Here is a 20,088-nt window from a genome sequence, read left to right as displayed (position 1 = left end):
GGAACTAAAAAGTAAGCTGTCCAAGAAGTACTTCAGACAGAGGAGGGCTGTGTTTGTGTTGGTGGCAGTGGCAGTTATTGGTTGGGGGTAGAAGCATCGCAGATTTATTAAAAAGTCATTGTGTAACTCTCAGAGGGAATACACAACAACGAGTTGTTTTTTTCCTGTTTTTTTGTTTTTTACCACATTGCTATTGGTGCGGTGAACGTCTCAGGAGAGAGTCTGAAAATACACTGAGTGCATGCATGCGTGTGTGTGTGTGTGTGTGTGTTGAGAAAATTAGAAACTTTAGGCAAAAGGGTGAGGTGTCCTGTAATAGATTTACTACCCACAATACACCTCTTCCTGGAAAAGCATTTTTAACGTCTCAAAGGAGAAAATCCAAACATGACCGCCCACGGTCTGGTTTTTCCACATTTGTGGCAAAAGATATGATTACATCCCAGTCACCGCAACATGAAAAACACCCATTTTCTTTTATTGGTGTTTATACCACAAGTGTCAGTGGCAGTTTTGTATCATGTCAGGAGAGGACTAGTCATCCGCTCAGTGAACTGTTTACATGACAGGGTTTAAAGCTGCAGGTGTCAGTGTTAGCTTGTGAGGCTAAAACTGGCTAAAGCTTAATCAATATCAGGTCACAAAAAAGGTCAAGTCACCCGTATGTCCGAAGTTGACTTAACTGTCAGAACTGAATTGATGTTCTTTGTGGGAACGTGCCATAGGATTCAAAGAAGAACCCATTATCTTTTGGATTAAATTGAATCTACTTAATCTTAGATGACATAATCATGGTCATTTTTATGACTTTCAAAATGCCCGTCTGGACCTTTAGACTTATTTGAACCAGCCTATTTATTTTCCAGAATATTGGCAGTTATTTACAAATGACTACATGTTAAAATAGTGCATTGACAATTTAAAATGAATAAAAATAAAATGTTTTATTTAGGAAAAACGCTGTAGTTGTACACAAACAGATTTTGCATGTCGAATTTGAAATTTGAACAGTATAAATCATATTTAAAATAACATTTGGTTGATTTTTTTTCTCAAAGAAATGGAAACTATGTACAGGCATTTTACCAACTCTCTCCTCTCTGGTGACAAAGACGTTGATTCGGCGGCGTCCTGCAACAGCACAAGTAAAATTACCTCAATAACGACACATCGGGGTTTGACGTGGAACTTCTCAGCTTTCAGAAACGTAACTTTCACGTAATTTCTCGTAACTACGGTGATGCAAAGTGCGCTTGTGCAGACGTGTCGTCAGCAGTGTTAAAGGGTTAAACTATGACATTATGATGTTGAACTGATTACGCTATCTGCATCCATCCACCTATGAAGCCAAGTTTGTTCCTGTCGACACAGAAACAAACAGAAAAAGAGTCGCTGGACTCTCCTCTCCTACACCTGCAGCATTGTTGTATCTCATTGATTTTTGTCCTTGTGCAGTATGATTGGTATTCATTGTCTCCATTTAAATGTTTCATCTTTTACGGTCTGAACAAAACATTTTCTCCCTGTTGCTCTCGATTGTTTCAATCCCTATACTGCCATTATCAACACAAAACTGAAAAACAGCACAAATAACGTGATTTATTCTACATTATGTCAAAACACTGCAAAACACTCACGTAATAATGCAGACTGGAGTCTAGATGATGATTTAGAAGGACACTTCATTTTATTATGAGTGAAAATGTAACCTTGACACCCAAATCAACTTCCAAGTTTGCTCTGTGATCATTACGACCTTGTATAACTGCACCCAAGAAGCACACATTTTCTCCATTTTACTTTTTGGCTAGTTACAGCCGTTGCCAGAGGAAATAAATCAATTTGATCCATTAAGTCCATCTGGGACTTACATAATATGCATATGTGTAGGTGTTTGTGAGTTTGAATAGAGCAGCCGAAACCAATTACTTTGTAGGGCAGAGAAAAGAACCTCTGTGGATTTCATGAGAATCGGTGAGTGAGTAATCACCATGAGCACAGCACTTCCTCAAACACAACATCCAATTACACTTAGAAATATGTCTTGGGACTTAAAAGTGGTCACCAAGATACAGTAGCTCCAGTAAAGCCTGGCTTAACAAGATACCGGGACTTCCTAACATATTTAACAAGCTGACCATTATGAGTGAAGATGTAATCTGTGTGGGAACACAGAGAAGTGTTGACTGGACACAGCCAACACCAGTCGCCTTGTGTCTTTTTAAAAAAAACTTTACAGGAACCCTGATTTCAGGTCAGTATCAACTGGGAAAGGCTGAGAGTTGGGTAAATGAGCCATGGTTCATTTCTCTTAGAAAACACTCCTTTAGACTCAAAGTGTTATCTGTGGCAGAATAATGTGCTGCTGCAGTGGTGGGAGGAAAAAGTACAGACTTTTTCTCCAGCAGACATTTTTGACTTTGAAACAAGTGGCCACATTCTATTCACGTGTCCCAGTAAAGGCGCTCAATGATAGTTTCTACATCTATAAAAGTCCACTAAATGTGGTTCATGTGCAGCCCGAAATCTGTGCAAACCAAACTGTGCATCTTCCTGGTAAAACAATATCACGTGATAGAATAGAATGTGGCATATGTGAAATGTCAGATTGTCATGGCTGTTTTAGTTGTTGTCTTGTGTTTCCTGTTTTATTTTGAAATGTCTCTCCCCCCTCGTTTCAGGTAACTTGCTCCTTGTGTTTTCCTGCCAGTCTGATTGTCTGCCCCGCCCTGATTGTTTCCACCTGTTCCCTATTACCTTGTGTATATATGGTCTGCGTCTGCTTTGTCTGTCGTGTGTGTGTGTGTGTGTGTGTCTTGTGACCCAGAGAACAAGAGTTACTCCTGTGGCTTTGTCTTGTCAGGAATGATCATTATTTGCTCCATGCCACTGTCTCGTCAGGTTTTTCTTTGCTACTTTGTCACGCCCTTGCTTTTTCCCTCGATAAAGTATTTTTTGTTTCTTAGCTTTCCTCGAATGAATGATTTTGTTTGTTAGCTTTAGCCCTGTTTTTTGTTAGTAGTTGTTTTCTGTCTGTCTTTCAAACTTTTTTTGTTGCACTTTGGAAATAAAAGTTTGTTTTGTTTTTCACTTCATCTCCCGAGTCGTGCATTTGGGTCCAAGTCACTTTGGTTGACATGTGCTACCAGATACCAGAGCCCTAAACAGAAATGAAACTAAATGGGACTCAGCCATTGCTTTGGTTGTGTGATGTCAGCTAGTGGAGCTCTATACATTGTTATCTGTTCTTTTAGGTAGAGTGTATCATGTTGGTCAGATCCACCTCACAATCACTAACGCCCAGTTTTTGACTACCAAGTTTGAAATTGACTGAATGGGTGGTTGACAAAATTAAAAGACAGACAGACAGACAGACAGAAAGTTGTGCTCTTACTCAAGTTTGAAATCAATCGGACCATCGGTTCGAGAGATATGAGAATAACAGACACACTCAGACAGAATTTATAGATAGATGTATTAATCCTGACTGGCGAACTGTCCAGGGTGTACCCCGCCTATCGCCCTAGGTCAGCTGAGATTGGCACAGCACCCCCCGTGACCCTCCGGTAGAGGATAAAGCGGTAGATAATGGATGGAAGGATGGATATATTGATCCTGACACTTGTTGCAGCACTTGTACTAGCACAACATGATTGTAAGCAATAGTGAAAGGGTAGTAGTTTTGCAGTGAAACCTCAGTAGCATTATTTGTAGCAGAGGGAAATTGTGAGGTTGACATGATTGAAGAAACATCCTAATTGTTCAGGAAATGTGATGTGTGTGAGTTTTTCTAGAGATAGCAGTTACAGCTGCTTTTATGACTCTTGATGCTATTCTTTAAGAGTCATACAAAACACATGTCCTCAATGCATAATAGCCGTAACATAATAGCCACTGAGTCTACGCCGTACACACTGAAATGCTCCCGATGTTTACAAGCGGGCTGCTGCAAGTGGATCATTTATCCAAACACACTGAAAGGTAATCTAACCTACGCAGGCAAATCTAATTAAGCTGGAGCCAGTAGAGTTACCTCAACCCAGTGGAGGTGTTTATATGAAGTCTGCTCAGCTGGAATGAAAGCAAAACTTCTATTAGTGATGTCATTAGGCAACATGTAAACACGCTCCCTCACTCAAGTCAAAGGCTCCCTCATCCACTCGCTCACTCAGACACTTTAGTCATGATCGTCGGTGACAGACAAGAAACTCAGTGTGCCTTCAGACTCATGCGAACGTACAGAGTTGACGTCTGTGCTCTTGGACGTGTAATCACAGTGTAACCATCATGTTACACTGTGACGGCTTAAATGCCGTCGTGAATTATGAGTTCGTATAAGGCTGGGTGATATGGAGTCTGGATGGGCAGAACCACTGAAAATGATAACCTAGTGACCTTCATTTGCTTTCCAACTAGTTCTTTATGTCAATGAAAAGCTTTATTTACACCTAAGGTTCATTTTAAATTTCAACTCTTAATCGGTCTCGTTCGGACGTATGTAAGAATGTTTTGATTATCCACCAGGGGGCGACTCTGCTGGTTGCAAAAAAGAAAACTCTTATTTCTCACTTGATTTACACGATCAAATAAACAAATTTTTGAGTTTTGAGTTAATTGTCAGAAAACAGACGGCGAATATGAATGGAAAGCAGTTTGACTGACAGCTGGTATTGAACGATAGGTGTCTGGCTGCAGCTGGGAGTTCAGACTCTTATCAGTGACATCACTATTGGTTCCCACTTGATCTTATAACAAGCTGAACAACTTTTTTGTGTTTAATTTTTCAACTTCGAATACAGAGGGGGCTTTTTTTTCTTTCTGCTTCTCCCTCTCTAGGGGTCGCCACAGCAGATGCTCCCACTTATTTGGTCTTGGGACTGGCACAGGGAGCTACCCCCCGTGGCTGTGGGGACTCGGGCCGGCAAACCCACCGGTTACAAGCCCAATTCTCTTCTGCTCAGCCATGTAGTCCCGTCAACAATGAACACAGACTACAGCTTCTAATTGAGCGCAACTTGTTTCCCAGATGCATGCTGATACGTCATTCAACTGATCTTACGTGTGGTGTCTTCCAAACTTGAGACACACAGCCATTGTCGGGGGCCCCCCTCTTAGCTCGGGCCCCCCAAGCTGTGGCTTGCTTTGCTTACCCTGTTGCAACACCACTGACTATTTGTAATTACATGGCTGAGTGATACAGCACTGTTCGCCCATGCTGACTATTACCACAGAGCATTGGAATGAACACAACAACACCCTCAATGGCATATAATCCTAATTGGATTGAAGTACAAGTTGCAAAGTGTTAATGAGAATCAACATAATGGCCCAGTAAGTCCTCTGCTGTTAACACTGGAGTTTGAAAGCAGCTTTATGATCATTTCTCAGTAGTACGCACGCACACATAAATACACTTCTTCTTTCCATTGACGCTCGACCCCGGGGCCGCATTTCCCCGCCCCCCCTCCTTCCCCGTCCACCGAGAACCAATTGCTGCGTGCCGAGCAGGCGAGCCTTCATGAGCCGACCCCCCTCATTTGACTGCTTTAACGTGCTCAGCTCCGATCATGTGACAGTTAAGTGAACTACCAGCTCTTTGGAGAGCGATAGAAAAAGAGAGAGTGAATGACAGCGAGCTGCGCGCGCGCGCGTATGTGTGTGTGTTTTAGAGAGAGAGAGAGACAGAGAGAGAGAGAGAGTGCATGATTGTGGAGGCCTACAGTTATGCAAAGACCGTGCTGTGTTGTGTTGCCATTACGCACGATTACGCACTGACAGCTACTTTGGAGACAGCAGCTCTCGAAGCAGTGGAGCGGGATTTTACACATTTTCAGGTGAGTGCAGACGAAGCAGGGGCGCACGGTGTGATATGAGAGTGGCCGGAGTGTGTTTTCTGTTTGTTTGATCGGGGAGTTTGAAAAAGCGTGCCATGCGCGCTTCCAATGTACTGGATGCGTTATTCGTGTGATGCCGCTTCCTTCCAAGTAAGCCCCTGTATTCCCGCTGAGGTGGATACCACAACATGTTTACATCTATATTGTGTTGTAAAATTGAAACGGGCTCATTTATTTTTATTTCATTTTATTTTCTTGTTGATGTCTGTGATTAAATTGGATGTCACAGTCCGCAGATTAAAGCTCTGTAATTAGAGACGACTGGAGGAGAGCATCGCACTGCTGTTTTCTGGGGTTTCACGGTCAGAGGGGTTACTTTAGGGCAAATGATTTAAGACCTAGTCAAGCCAAGGTGCTCTCAAAACTATTTTCCCACATGAGGTGTCTCCTGAATGCAGCAGCTGCAGAACCTCGATGTCATATGATGCTATATTATCACATTGGAAAACACGCACAGGGCATCTGAGTCGTATTTTGCACATAATATTACATTTGTGTATATATACTACAACATATATAGATATAACCATTATTAGTCTCTATATTATCGATACGTACTCAACTGAAGGTGTGAAACAGCAGCACTTGGACATTTAATAAACAGCAAACTTTAATATTCTTGTTTATTGTATCGCTGATTAAAATAGTTAATTGTGTTGACCACATGAATCTGAATCTCCTGACTACACTCAAGAAAGGGCTGTTCCTTGGCTTTACACTAGAGGGCGCACACACATTTTGTTTTCACTCTCTTATTTGATGCTCAACACGTGGCTTATTGAAGGTATTAAATAAGATCATATTGTCATGATTAATCACCAAAGACAACTCACTGCAGTTAAGACTGTGTAGCATTTCGTTTTAATCCATGTGCAAAGTAGATCCATGGTGCACTGTTTGATGGATAAAAATAGTCCCTAAATCCTCATCCCACTCAAATCTGTTGTTGTTTATTCTCGCAGTCTGAATCTTTTAGTATTTGCCTCTTGGTGCTCCACAGGAACTCTTTAGGGTCACCTCTTCATTCTGTTCTCATAAGAATAATATTAGTATATCTGCAAGTCCTGCACCATGACAGCTACTTAATCCTTCAGACTAAACTGTGAGACCACAAGAGGAAAAGCAGGGCAGCGCGAAACATGTGTCACAAGTGGTGAGAAACTGGGAACCTCTGATTCCACATGGTCAGTGTGAAGGCTGAACCAGCAGCAGCTGCAGCGTATACACACACACACACACACAGACACACACACAGTTTTCAAATCCGTTGCTGCTGCACACACGTGCTGGAGTTGCCATTTGAAATGCCATCATTCGCAGATCCTTTACTAAAGCAGCAGGTAGTGCAGAGACACCAAAAATACATCTTCAGTAAGTCTGCAGGTCGACGTGCTTTCATAGAACGTTTAGAGACTGTTGTGTTAAACATTAATCCCTCAGATTAATAACTCTGTCAGTGTGACTGTGCTGTTGCACAGGATTCCGAGAACCTGAACGCACCGGATGCCACTGGAGAGATGTTGTTTTTTTTTTATTCAGAAGTAAATCATTTCTTTTTGTCTGACATGCTGTCCAATTTAAATATATACATAAATATGTCTTTTTGTTTTCAAAAATGATAAACATGTTACATTTTTCTTCTATTGCAGGAAGAAGAAAGAAGTTATCATTCGACATTCACTTGATTTCCAGTAGAACAGCTTGATCTTGAGCGCAGACCAGAGTCAGCTGCCATTGATCCCAACAGGAATGGTGGATCACCTGCCACTTGGTGAGGAGACCTTCCTGTATTACACCGGCTCCCTGGGGTCTGACTGCAACTGCCTCTGTCGCCACGCCAATGGTGGTGTGTTGTCGGGCATCATGGTAACGGATGCGTGCGGTTATCACCACCACCACCACCACCACCACCCTTACCAAGGGTTGACGGTCTCCTCTCCTCGCCTCTCCGAGGATGACCTCAGTGATTCCTCCAGCCCTCGTTCTTCCCTCTGCTCGAGCCCAGAGTCCTCATCACCAGCCTCCCGGCACATTTTCAACTCTGGCTTTGAGAGCAGGGGCAGCAGGAGCAGCGGGAGCTACAGCTCCTCGTCAGGAGGAGAGAGTCAGGACAGCCTGCTGGACATTCTTCTCTCACAGAACTCCCTTACCACCTCATTAAATCATAATGCCAGCATCAGCAGCAGCTCTCTCGCTTCTATTTCTTCCTCTCTGTATGTCTCCTCAGCACCCTCCTCATCTCTCACTGCCCCCCTTTTACCTATGGGCCAGACCTGGGAGTCCAAGAGAGAGCAGCGACTGAGTCTCCTCCAGCAGCAGGACAAAGAGGACTGTTACGAGTTTCCCGTTTTCCTTGATGAGTTGCAGGATCCTACGGCGCTTCTCTTTCAGCCCACCCTGGAAGAGATTGAGGAGTTCCTTGAGGAAAACATGGTGGTGGCAATGGAGAAAGAAGAGGAGGGGAGCGATGAGGCAATGTCACAAACATCGGAGGATGCTGAGGTTGAAGGTTCAAGGACATTAGCAGGAGAATTGGTGTCAGTGCCACAGAACTCAGATCAGACTGTTCCCGTAGCCCACTCTCCATATTTGTCCCACACAGAGACCAAACATTCACCATGTGCTTCAGAAATGGACAATTCACTATCAACAGTGGATGCCAGTTGTATAGCGAGTTGTAGTGCTTCTAGTTGTCAAGTTGATGAGATCAAACAGGAGGACTGTGGCTTATCGCAGGCCTCATCAGAGGGCACCAATGGTCCCTCCAGTGTGCCTGTCATCTTACAAATCCAGCCAATACAAATCAAGCAAGAACCAAACCCCAGTGCCATATCTGACGCTGTCACCCAAGAAACCCAGCCACACAAAACTCAATCTCAGTCAAACCAGTCCTCATCGGATATCAAAATTGCCCAGCTCCTGGTGAACATCCAGGGGCAAACCTTCGCTTTGGTACCTCAGCTGCTTTCCCCGGCAAACATCGGTTGCTCAAATAAAAACAAAAATGCTTCTTCGTCTAAATTTGTGCGGATTGCGCCCGTTCCTATTGCTGCTAAACCCACTGGGCTTGGGGAAGGTGTGTTGGGTGGAGGTTCGGCTGTTGGGGTCCTCGCTGCAGCACAGAGGTACCAGAAGAGCGCAGTAGCAGACCTTATTAAAATGCACAAGTGTTCTTTTCCCGGCTGTAACAAGATGTACACCAAGAGCAGCCATCTTAAAGCCCATCTGAGGAGACACACGGGCGAGAAGCCCTTCGCCTGCACGTGGCCCGGCTGTGGATGGAGGTGAGCAAGTGTGATCAAATGATTCAAATATAAAATGAAAGAGAAGTCAGTCATTATCAAAAGATACATTTGAGGTATATCAGGCCATTGTTGCTCCCTGTAGACTTAGTTCTGGTCTAAGATTCAGTAAGTGCATAGAAATCAAAGAATGCATTAGTGTAGGTTTATTGTATTTAATCGCACTACAACCCGCAAACTTTTGTATGTGATTATCGGAATTGAAGAGATTACAGACAATAGGCAGGGTCATCAACTTCCACTGTGGACGCTGAAGACTGCTATTGATAACTGACTTTGATATGCACAGGCTTTGACGACACAGACGATGATAAACATTAGCTCGCCGTGTAAATAACCATGCGTTTATTAGTACAGATACAGATAAGAAGAGACCGTGGCACTCAAGTAGAGATAATAATCCATCATGGATTATGACAGAGTTCACTTGTCTAGTTTGACTTTATCCTGGTGTCTGAAACATACTGGAGGGTTTCCATCCTTGGTTGAAACAGTGAGCATCTTTTATGCTACCCCCGTTGTTTTGTCAAAAGGTTACAGAAAGTTACAAGGATCAGTTAAGATATTTAACGGATGGAGGGGCCCAACCTTTGGAAAGTTACCATCCGATCTGAGATAGTTTCAATGTATTTGTCCCACACACACTGGCAGTGTGTCCCGCTATCTTTCTGTTTTTTTTTTCTTACCATGGTAAAGTTCCAGATTAGATAGAGCGATGTTTGAAGTTGCCATTCAGACTTTGTACCCTGTTAGTTATTTTCACGTGTTTGCACACAGTCTGCAACCACTTCACCTGTGCACGTTTAAGCAGTAGAGATTCACTGGATTATTGTAGGATCAAGTTTAAGTTCTCGCCTTAGGCAAGTCTCATAGCTCGTTAATTCAATGCTATGTTTTAAGACTTTATATTTTAAGACTCTCCGGGCTTAGAGTGGCTCACTTGGATTTTTCTCTTCTTCCGTATTTGTCTTCAGCCAACTGCAAAAAAGTAGATGTACCCTGCTATCGAATGCCACCTTTTGACCTGTTGCTCAATGGGTTTCATCTCTATAGATGCACGTATTGCCCAACGCACCATAGGCTATAGCCCGTGTGTGTTTGTGGCAGGAGGGTTACATTAGTAACCCTTAACATAAGTGTGGTTAAGGATTAATTATGGTAAGATTGAAAGGTAATGTTAGATTAAGTCAAGTTCAAGAAGGTAGGTCAGTGATGGTTCGAACAGCACAGTAAGAGGTGGCTGCGCTGCACCTGCAGCCATTTCAAATCCTCCACATGTGACACATTCTTTCTTAATAAGCAATGTGTTAGGGCTTATTCCTAAGTGTTTGTTAACGCTATGTAATATCAAGTTGTTTGGGAGTTGAACAAGCTCTTGTGCAAACAGTTTCTTGCATTGTTACGTGACGTATGTTCGTTTGTACTGTATAGCACATTTCCCTTGTTTTGACCTTGAAGACAAAGAAATTGTTTAGTAAATACAGGATCTTTGCCATTGTCCTTCACAGAGAGGTTTTCCCAGTGAAGGAGAAGTCACTGCGTCCTGGCACTGGTTGCCTATACAGCGCCAAATACATTGAGATAGAATGTTTTTATTTGTCTTTCTGCTACTACTTTGTAACTGCACAGACATGTGAGTGGTTTCGATGTTAACTCACTCTCAGTGAGAGTGAAGAAGTTGCTGTCAGTGATCTGGTCTTTTGCTGTTAGCACTGCCCTACCTCGTCCATATTTCACATCATGAATGTGTTTGTTCACTGACAAAAACAGCCCAACGTCACGAGCAGAGAGGACCGCCTCTCAGTGGCTCCTGATTGGATAAAGTGCAGTGGTAAACAGTACAATTTGTTCTAGATTTACTTCCAGACCTTGGTATTTTCGGTCAGTTTGGGGTCGCAAATTGCACAAAGCTGTAACGAAATGAAAAAAGTCAAATCACAGTTTGATCATTTATTTCAAATCGTACGAATGAATCCAATGATGTGACGTGTTTTGGAAGGCCATCGTTGCTGATTGCAGCTCAGGATTCTTTGCTTTACCGTTGGAAAATAATGAAATAGAATATTTCACGCAGCACTTGCTGTATTGTAGAGGCTTTTATTGATCACTGGATGCTGAGAGGACATGATACATCAGGAATCATCCACGCTGTGATTTGTCCATGAATATAACTTCACCTTACTATCTGAAGCATATACTGTATTTATTACACTCTTAGAAATGTATTCATACGTTCTGTTCTCAGTTCTAAAGCATATTTCCAGTTTTTAAATCAGAAACATAGGTTTTGGGATGACTGAAGTGTATCTTTGCATTTTTTGAAAGGCATGCGTTCACGTTTTTATGAAACTCAGGACCATGTTTTTCTTCCGCTGACCCTAAAATCTAATACTCCCAGTTCTCCCAAAACTGCCCTTCTGTTGTCCTCACGCGAGAGCCACAATAAAAGTGTGTTATAAAGTTGCCCTTTCTTTGCTCCTCTCCCTCTGGGCCAGGAAATGGAGGTGCGCTTGGGGAGTCAGGCACCCATTACCCGCTGTAACCTTAGACGCATGCGTTGGCCTCTGGAGCACAGACCCTTTCATTGGCCGCACTCCTGCTTAACTCATAACTCAGTGAAAGTTGTATTTCTTCTTTTGCCAAAATGTTTTTTTCTTCTTTTATCCTTGAATGTGTTCCATGGTCATGTAGAGACCGTGTACAGAGCCGGATGCATACGCAAAGAACCGTGTAAAAACATGAAAGAAACACACATAAATACATAGCTATTTAAAGTCAGACCTGCGTGGAGACCTTTGTTACATAAAAGGACTCAAACCCGAACAGTTTACTGTAAAAACACTGGCAATGTGTGTTGTAGGGGCAGTGGCTTGTTGTGGTACTTGTCAGCCGATGGGTTCATTGTCATTGTTTGCTGGTGACAGAGCTGTCACAGTTTGAGGCAGGTGAGCGCAAGCAGCCTACAAATTATGTCCCCACTCCACTAAACTGCGATTCTCAATTACATTTCAAGAAAAAATTGTGTGTTGTAAGATTTATTTAGGCAATTAAAACCTCTATTCTCTAGTATTGTGATATTTCTACTAGCAGAAACAGCTAAATGTAGCAGTTTTATCTTAAAAGGTATTGTTTGTCACAGTAAACTGGAATCCAGGCAGTTTCATTTGAAGCATTTTAACTTGAAGGCTCATAGGGTCGTATTATTTGATTCCATTTTGCAATAGCCCCGTGAACACTGAGTAGGCAAAAATATTTTCCACTTGCCCCGGGTTGTATTTATTTTAATTTTAAATGCAGCTGACAAAACAAACAAATAAACCGTCCCATTCAATTGAGATAAATATTAGATTACATGCTTTGATTTTAAAAAAATATATCTCAAGTGATATTGTCTCGAGAAAGTTCTCATTCAGGAGGAAAAGAAAACGACAATTGTCAATACTGTTGAACTGCAACCCATCAGAATTACAATGCAGTTGGAACAATGGAATACCTCAAGGTTTTTCCCCTCATAGCGTCAACATCTGCTACGCGGTCCTCATCCCGCTATGTTTCACTGTTTCACGCCGCCACTGAGCCCCTCTTCCTCCATTTTTGTAACTACTTCCCTGTTAGTGATAAAAAAACAAAACAAACGTAATCTGGGAGACAATATGCACCACTTGAAACGTAACTCGAGAATGCATTTGTGTGCGAATGTAAGCGAGGGACGGAGTGAAAAGGGACTACTTTCCCTTTCTCGTCAGATTTTATGTGTTATTGATCCTCCTGGGAAATTTATAACATGACTGATCTTCAAAGAACTTGTCAAAAAAAGAACGAAAAAAAAAAGCCATTAAAAGATCTGGCTCAAAACTCGAATTCTGGAGAAACCAGTCAAATGAATTTTTATGGTTGCATGTTCAAAACTCTGCGTGTATTCGGCAAACGTCTGTCACTGATTAGTGCAGTCATGCATTGATGTTGTTGTTCTTTGAGCATGCGATGTCAGTTAAGACTGAGCCTCGGTGTAAACACAGTGACAGCACAAAGAAAGAGCTTAGGTACTGTACGGCTGTGAGTTTCCAGGTGCGTATTCAACCCCTTCCAGGCTGTTTTCACTGTGCTTCTGTTGCCTGCCGAGCACAGTTTATGGACATGCCAGAACAAAACCCGCGTGAGTGTTTCCCACAGCGCTCACGCTTGTATGTACAGTAGAGTATGTGTCGCGCTGCAGCCACACCAAACTGCCCCGAGGACTTGAAGGGCAAAAAAACCCCACATGTGAAAAACACTCTCAAGCGATCAACATGGAGCTATAAACTCAGTGACCTCGCCCACCAGAGCTGAGACAAACAAACAAACAAGAAGACACAGAAACGTCACGCGCGTCACATCGGGAGCGGCTGGAATAAAATAACGAGGGAGGGGTAGAGCTGTAGCGAGTGAGACCTCTCGCATGATTGATGTCAGTTACCTAGTTGCAGGTCCTGAATGCATGTTTCGCTATGTTTTGGAGTCATTGTGTGCTTCATGCCCCAGCTTGATGCTGTTACCATGCAGCTTGAGGGTGTAGTGACTGTGAGTAACGCATGCACTGCCACATAGAGCAGAGTACAGCATAAAGAGACCGATGTGATTTCTGATAATATCATACCATTATTAAACTCTAAAAATCACAGTAGCCTGCGTTCTAATACAAGGCATCACAGCCTATGTTTCGTGCCTCCAGGATCGTGTCACCTGTAGAAAATGACATAGTAACCACTATGTGTAGTACTAATAATAAAATGATGTGCTTCCATAGAAGTTGTATGTGATATCAGAGGTTCTACCCATAATCCTCAGGTGTAGGTTGTCGGAAATCACATGGAAATCAGCCATAAAAAAAGAAATAGCCAGGTTTTCTTTTTTTCTTTGTCTGAAAAAGGGCTCAGGTTCTACTATTGGGTAATAGAGATATTTTTGGATGCAGCAAATATGAAAATTGTGTAGGCTTAGATGGGATCTTTCAGCGTTATATAACATTTATCAGAGAGCGGTCATGATTTTGGTATCTAACAAGCTATAAACACTCATAACAAGACAAGTATAACAGTGGAAATCAACAGAAACTACAACACAAGTTTTACATTACATTATTCGCTCTGTCCAAATACGTCATTGTCATCACTCCGTCTAATACCACTTTAGAACAAGTTAACAGTTGTATTTATATCGAGGCTGAGCGGCGCAAACATCTGCGGTGGTTAATGGAAGAATCCTTCACTTTTGTATTGTTTCCCTCTGAATCAAATGTTTTATGGTTGTGATTCATCTCGTAGCTGCTTGACCTGGTTACAGGTTCACAACCCTTTTAATGCAGAGTTTGAAAATGAATGACAGTATTTTAATATTACCACCAATAGACCGATTGCGCTCGCCATTAGCTCTATAATAGATGAGACCAAATTTATCACAGATTAAAGATCTTTGGTCCGGACCATAAGTGCGCAGTGCAACAATCACAGTGAGAAGAACACTTATATGTATACGTTTATAAGCTGCTTTGTGTTATTACACAAAACGTGTTAATCGATGTCATTCTGGGAGCAATTTGAAAACAATTCTTTTATTAGTCGCTCCGTCAACAGTGCACGGCATCACTGTCAACAAGTTACCAACAGGCCACATGAAACACAGCGTCTGGACCGTCACGCGTGCTTGTTTATTAAAACGACAGCCTGTTCGGAAATGAAATACACGGAGCACACGACATCAAAGTGCCACAGCTTTGTGGAGGATGCGGATCTCGTAAACACGCGGTGCCAACATTTAAGATAAGATAAGATAGACTTATTTATGTGGTAACTGACTCACCGTTTTATGGGGCACTGACAAATAAAGTTAACCCATAAAAAAATCGTGTTTAACATGACACCCCGTGGCTTCCTTGGTGACGCTTCACTGCGGCGTCCCGCAGCTCTTGTTGGTTGTTTTTGTTTCCCTGACTTAAGTCCGCTCATCGGCAGGCTGACACTTGAGATCAGACACTGATATCAGGTGACGGACTCAACCACGAGGATATTCCACCTGTTCACCCTGTAAAGCCCTTCGGTTGCTTTGGTCATGTTTTGGATCTCTCGCCTGGCGAGTGATGAAATGTCGTTGGGATGCATTTGGCATCGCGGCTGCACAGAGTTCTCCATCTGTGTTCATCCTGTTGCTGCAGTGAAATCAGCCATACGTGCCTGAGCCGCGACACAACCATCTGACAGATGAGGTGGTGGCTCTGGCTCGTGAGCTCTTCCTTTTATCTCTCTCCACTTCTTTTACCCTCCATCATTTTGATGGAGCGTGTTTGCCTCTTGTGGGGAATCCTCTGCGGCTTTGGTCGGGAAGTTTCCTCTTTATCGTTGACAAGGGAACATGTCTTGCGTGCCGGCATCCTGGAGAGCAATTTTTAACTTGCTCTTCAGTCATCGTGAACATTTTCTTCGGTTCATCTACATTGTTCTCTACATTGTTGGTTCCTCCAAGTGCATGAACTAACAACCCTTGAGACATTGATGAAAACACCACTGTTATTTCTAGGAGGCCTAGGATTACCGATTACTTGATTCTTACTAAATAACCGACACAATTAACGTTTGTGTCGGTAACGTGCAAACATAAATTTCATCTTAGAGCTTCATAGTTCACTTTGAAGCAGACAAAACCTTAAGTGTGTGTTTGTTTTGAGGTTCTTGACTTTTTTTACATTCCACAGCCTGGCAGTATAAGCGGTGTCGCTTATCTTCTTTTTACTGTGGGGCCATTAAAATGATGAATAGGCCGGTTGTGTAATCCGCGTCAAGAGTGGAAATGGTTTGACATAACTGCGAGTGACGCCTTTACATCTCGGTGAATTATCACCTTCATGCCGTAAACCTGCTGCCGCGGCTGCTACTGGAAATCTGCCTGGAAACTAATCCGCGATAGAGATTAATCTGATTCTTGAACAGCTTGAGTGAGATTCCCAAGAAAAAAGACACACATGTATAACAGGCACCGGACTGTCATCTGCTTAACCCTGCAAGATATCACAAGCCTGTAAAGACCAAAGCAGTTCAGGCCAGGAATAGCCTGAACAGGGTGCAGTGCATATGTGATGAGCTAAAAACAGGGTGGTGCTTTACCTTCATAGAGACAAAGGGCAAAACACATGAACAGTGTCACACGTCTCAGATTACGCTTGTTATTTTCAAAACTTGACAGAAACTGTGTGTTTTCATGGGTTGGTGAGATTGACTTTATTAACAGTGATTTGGGAAATCAACGTGATTCATTACATCTCAGATTTTCTCCATGACAGGTTCTCCCGGTCCGATGAGCTGTCCCGGCACCGTCGCTCCCACTCGGGGGTGAAGCCGTACCAGTGCATCGTGTGTGAGAAGAAGTTTGCCCGCAGTGATCACCTGTCGAAACACCTCAAAGTCCACCGCTTTCCACGAAGCAGCAGGACAGGACGCTCTGCAAACTGACCCTCCTGACCCACTCTGACAGACTGACGCTAAGCAGGGGGTGGGGCGTGTGCGTGCGTGCGTGTGTGTGTGTGTGTGTGTGTGTGCGTGTGTGTGTGAGAGAGCGAGGACAGACAGAGGTGGAGGGTGAAAGTCCAAACGCCCTTTAAAGGAGTGTGTGCAGGGCCATTTCTGCTTGTGTGTGTGTTTCTGTTCGCGTATGTATGCGTTGACGTACATTCATGGTACTGTGATAATTTATTGGGTGGCGAGGAAAAGACTGTAAAAGCTGAACTAAAGCAGAAAAAAACTGTTACTTGACATAACACCCTCACAGGTGGAATAAGCTTCTTGTATATTACAACATTTATTTGTCTCGCTCAAATCGTTAATGGAATTTGAAGAAAATCGCTGTTCAGAGCCTGTTTCTTTTTTTATCTTTTCTTTCCAACACGGAGGTGTGTGTTCGACTCAAAAGCCATGTAGTAAGAGGTGTTGTGAGACTTGGGGTGGGATAGGGAGGCACTACTATTTAAAACCCTCGTTTTTTTCCCCCCTTTGTACTTGTTGTTCAAAAGTAATATTAGGAATAATGTATCTCTCACTGGTTTAAATTGTATCTGTTGCCAGCAGCAAAAGCATTATATTAATAAGCCTTGTGATCTACAAGATGGCTTCACTTCTATTTTGTTTGCAAACCTCCAAACTCGGCGTAGAGCCACTTCCTTGCTTTGTTTTGGTTTGACATTGGGATGATGGGATGTTGCCTGGGGCCCGCCAATCATCTTGAAATGTCCCTTTCATCAATAGACGGCAGAGTAGACGATGCATCAACATTCCTTCAGCTTTGATTCGGTCTCTTTGTTGCCTTTGAGTATTGTTAGTGAATAAAAACCAACCCTGCGTAGTAACCTCAAACTCGATCCCTGGAAGAACAAAGCTCATCGAGGAATTACCGCTCACCAACACGGATCATTGTAATGTGTAATTTGCACTGGTGAATGTGAGATGTCTCGCTTCATTCACGTACAGTCCTGCCCTCTTGGTCTCATCTGGTGGAAGAAGGGGACTGTTTATCAGAATGGTTGTCGTTTTTATGGCCCTCTGTTTATTTTTGGATGAAAACAGACTTGGGTTGCAGCTAAATCTGATGGCAATCTGCAAAAGATTTCAAGCTCACTTTGAAAACAAGCATACGTAGAAGCAAGTCTGCTGCTCCGCTTTCGACTTGTGATGAATTGCATTTGTTCTCAAGTTTTGTGCTGTTATGTGAGGCCTAATCATGTATTGCTTAATGTCCCATAAAAATGATCATACACGACAGTAATTTAATATGAAAAGACACAGAACGTTTGGTAACTGTATGGGTCAAACTGCCAAATCAAGTTTTTTTTCCCCTTTTCTTGCCACGTATTAATTCTGCTTCAGTTTTCTATTAAAAAGACATAATGTTCTGATTGAAATGAACTGGAATTCATTTTAGTCCTTATTGCCCATTCAGAGAGATGAGAAGTAAGTTTGTTTACACCGCCATGATGGCAGGAAAGGGCTCTGCTAAGTGCCGGTTTTAACGTGTCACGGTTCACTGTGCACTTTAAAACCACGGAGATCGAGCCACGGATCACACAACTTAACAAACTTACTATAACTATGGTACTATATTATATAAGTATAGAAACAGCCAGAGTGGACATTATTAAAGGAACTGCAGTATCTAGGCAAATTCAACTTTCTGATAAACTTTCCCCTCTTCCAATTAAAAAGTGTTGGATTCTCAACCTGTTATGAAGTAATCACGACACAAGCAAAATGCATTGTCTTTGTGTTTCCCAGGCTCATTTAATGGTGGTGATAAAATAACTCTGTCGCCCCTTGTTATCCTCACAGCTATCCACCATTTTCCCATAGAAGCTGCCTGACATATCGCCTGGAATATATGCTGCAGATTAGACTGGATTTGAAATGGATTCCTGCCAAAATGGCGTTGTTTTGAGTCTGACTGTTGCATGGTGGGACATAGTGAGACAGTTAGTGGGAAATAGTAAGTGTTTTTGTATGTAAAGGGAGCACAAATGAGCCTGACGTAACATTTGAAGTAGAGTCAGCAAATATGTTAGCTCACATTAGCCACCAAAGGCTACTGGTCACGCCAGAATTCAGTGAAAAACTGTTTTAATTCTTATGAATTATAAGCTTGATTTTCAAAAGACAGTGGCCTTTTTTTAAAAAAAAAAAAAATCTATGTAGACTCACTTTAATATATGGAATGTTTTGCACCTACTGTATCCTAGAGGGGGAGTTTGCGCCCAGTGAAGCCTGGTCTCATGCAATTATGCAATTCCACATATTAATTTCAGGAGCTGAAGAATGATATTAAATGATTTACATATCAAATTTAACTTGAATTGTTTATGCTTGTTACCTATGTGTTGTTGCGACTGGAATTGTAAGCCATTACAGCATTCATAAGGGATTGCTCTCATTGTCTCTGCTCTTACGCTAACAATAATAACAATAACACTTAATGCAGCATATTACTGAGAGGAAAGGAAATGATTAGTCATCCAAACTCACCAATATCTGCCCATGTTCTTGGAACATACCAGTTATCTTGCCTTTGTCTTGTACTGTAAGGAAACAGTGAGTGTTTTTCTCTTTTCTATCATTTTTTTTGCCTTTGTATTGATATGTATAGATTTGATTATGTGACTCTGCATCTGAGTTGAATGAAACAAAGGGGAAAAAAAAGGCATGGGAGGGACATGACATGTCCACTGCACAGAGATGGACTGCTGTGCCATATTGTGATTCAGTATTGAAATGGTTTGAGGAAAGAACGTGAAATTCGGAATTGAAATTCACTTCAATATTTAATTAGCTGACACCTGCAATGACATACCCCTGTACGCTGTATGGAGTTAGTGTTTTAACTCTGGCAGGCATTCCTTCCATGTAATCAAAAGAAACACTTCTCTAAATGGGCGTCCTATGTGAGCCCATGAATGTATGTAAATAACTGTATATGCATCTAAAGAGAGAAGAGAAATATTCTTTTAGTGATTATTGCAATTGTGAAAGATTTTTAAAAAAGAAATATGTAAAGAAAGTGTACATAACGTGATAATTCAAATATATTATTGAAAAAGCTGTAGCAACTTGCGGTTTGTCAGACGTTTATGCAACACATTTAAAAGTCTCGTTTCATGGTAAATGGTAAATGGTGTTGTCATGTTGTGAAGCGTGATTTTCAAATGTGTTCTGTTAACGTAACACAATAGGAGTTGCTAAAAACTGGTATATTTTTTGCTTTTGTTCTACTATGTAAAACACATTTACAATAAAAATTCCTAAACAAAAACATGTGTTTCTGTATTACTGGTTAAAAAGCCACTCTTTTCCTCACCCACACTGTCATCCTTGTGTTTCTCATGG

General features: G+C 42.1%; 1 protein-coding gene across 1 annotated transcript; it reads left to right on the top strand.

Annotated features, from left to right (window-relative positions):
* The first annotated feature begins 5,582 nt into the window (after nt 1–5,582).
* Nucleotides 5,583–19,395, top strand: LOC122777814 (Krueppel-like factor 15). Its single transcript, XM_044039300.1, has 3 exons — nt 5,583–5,834; nt 7,544–9,178; nt 16,509–19,395. The coding sequence occupies exons 2-3, from the start codon at nt 7,644–7,646 to the stop codon at nt 16,675–16,677; spliced, it is 1,704 nt and encodes a 567-aa protein (XP_043895235.1). The 5' UTR covers nt 5,583–5,834; nt 7,544–7,643; the 3' UTR covers nt 16,678–19,395.
* Nucleotides 19,396–20,088: the final 693 nt, after the last annotated feature.

This window comes from Solea senegalensis, linkage group LG11, assembly GCF_019176455.1.
Source record: "Solea senegalensis isolate Sse05_10M linkage group LG11, IFAPA_SoseM_1, whole genome shotgun sequence".
In the NCBI taxonomy this organism is placed as follows: domain Eukaryota; kingdom Metazoa; phylum Chordata; class Actinopteri; order Pleuronectiformes; family Soleidae; genus Solea; species Solea senegalensis.
Note: the sequence above shows the minus strand (reverse complement) of the source record. Positions and strands in the feature narration are given on the sequence as shown.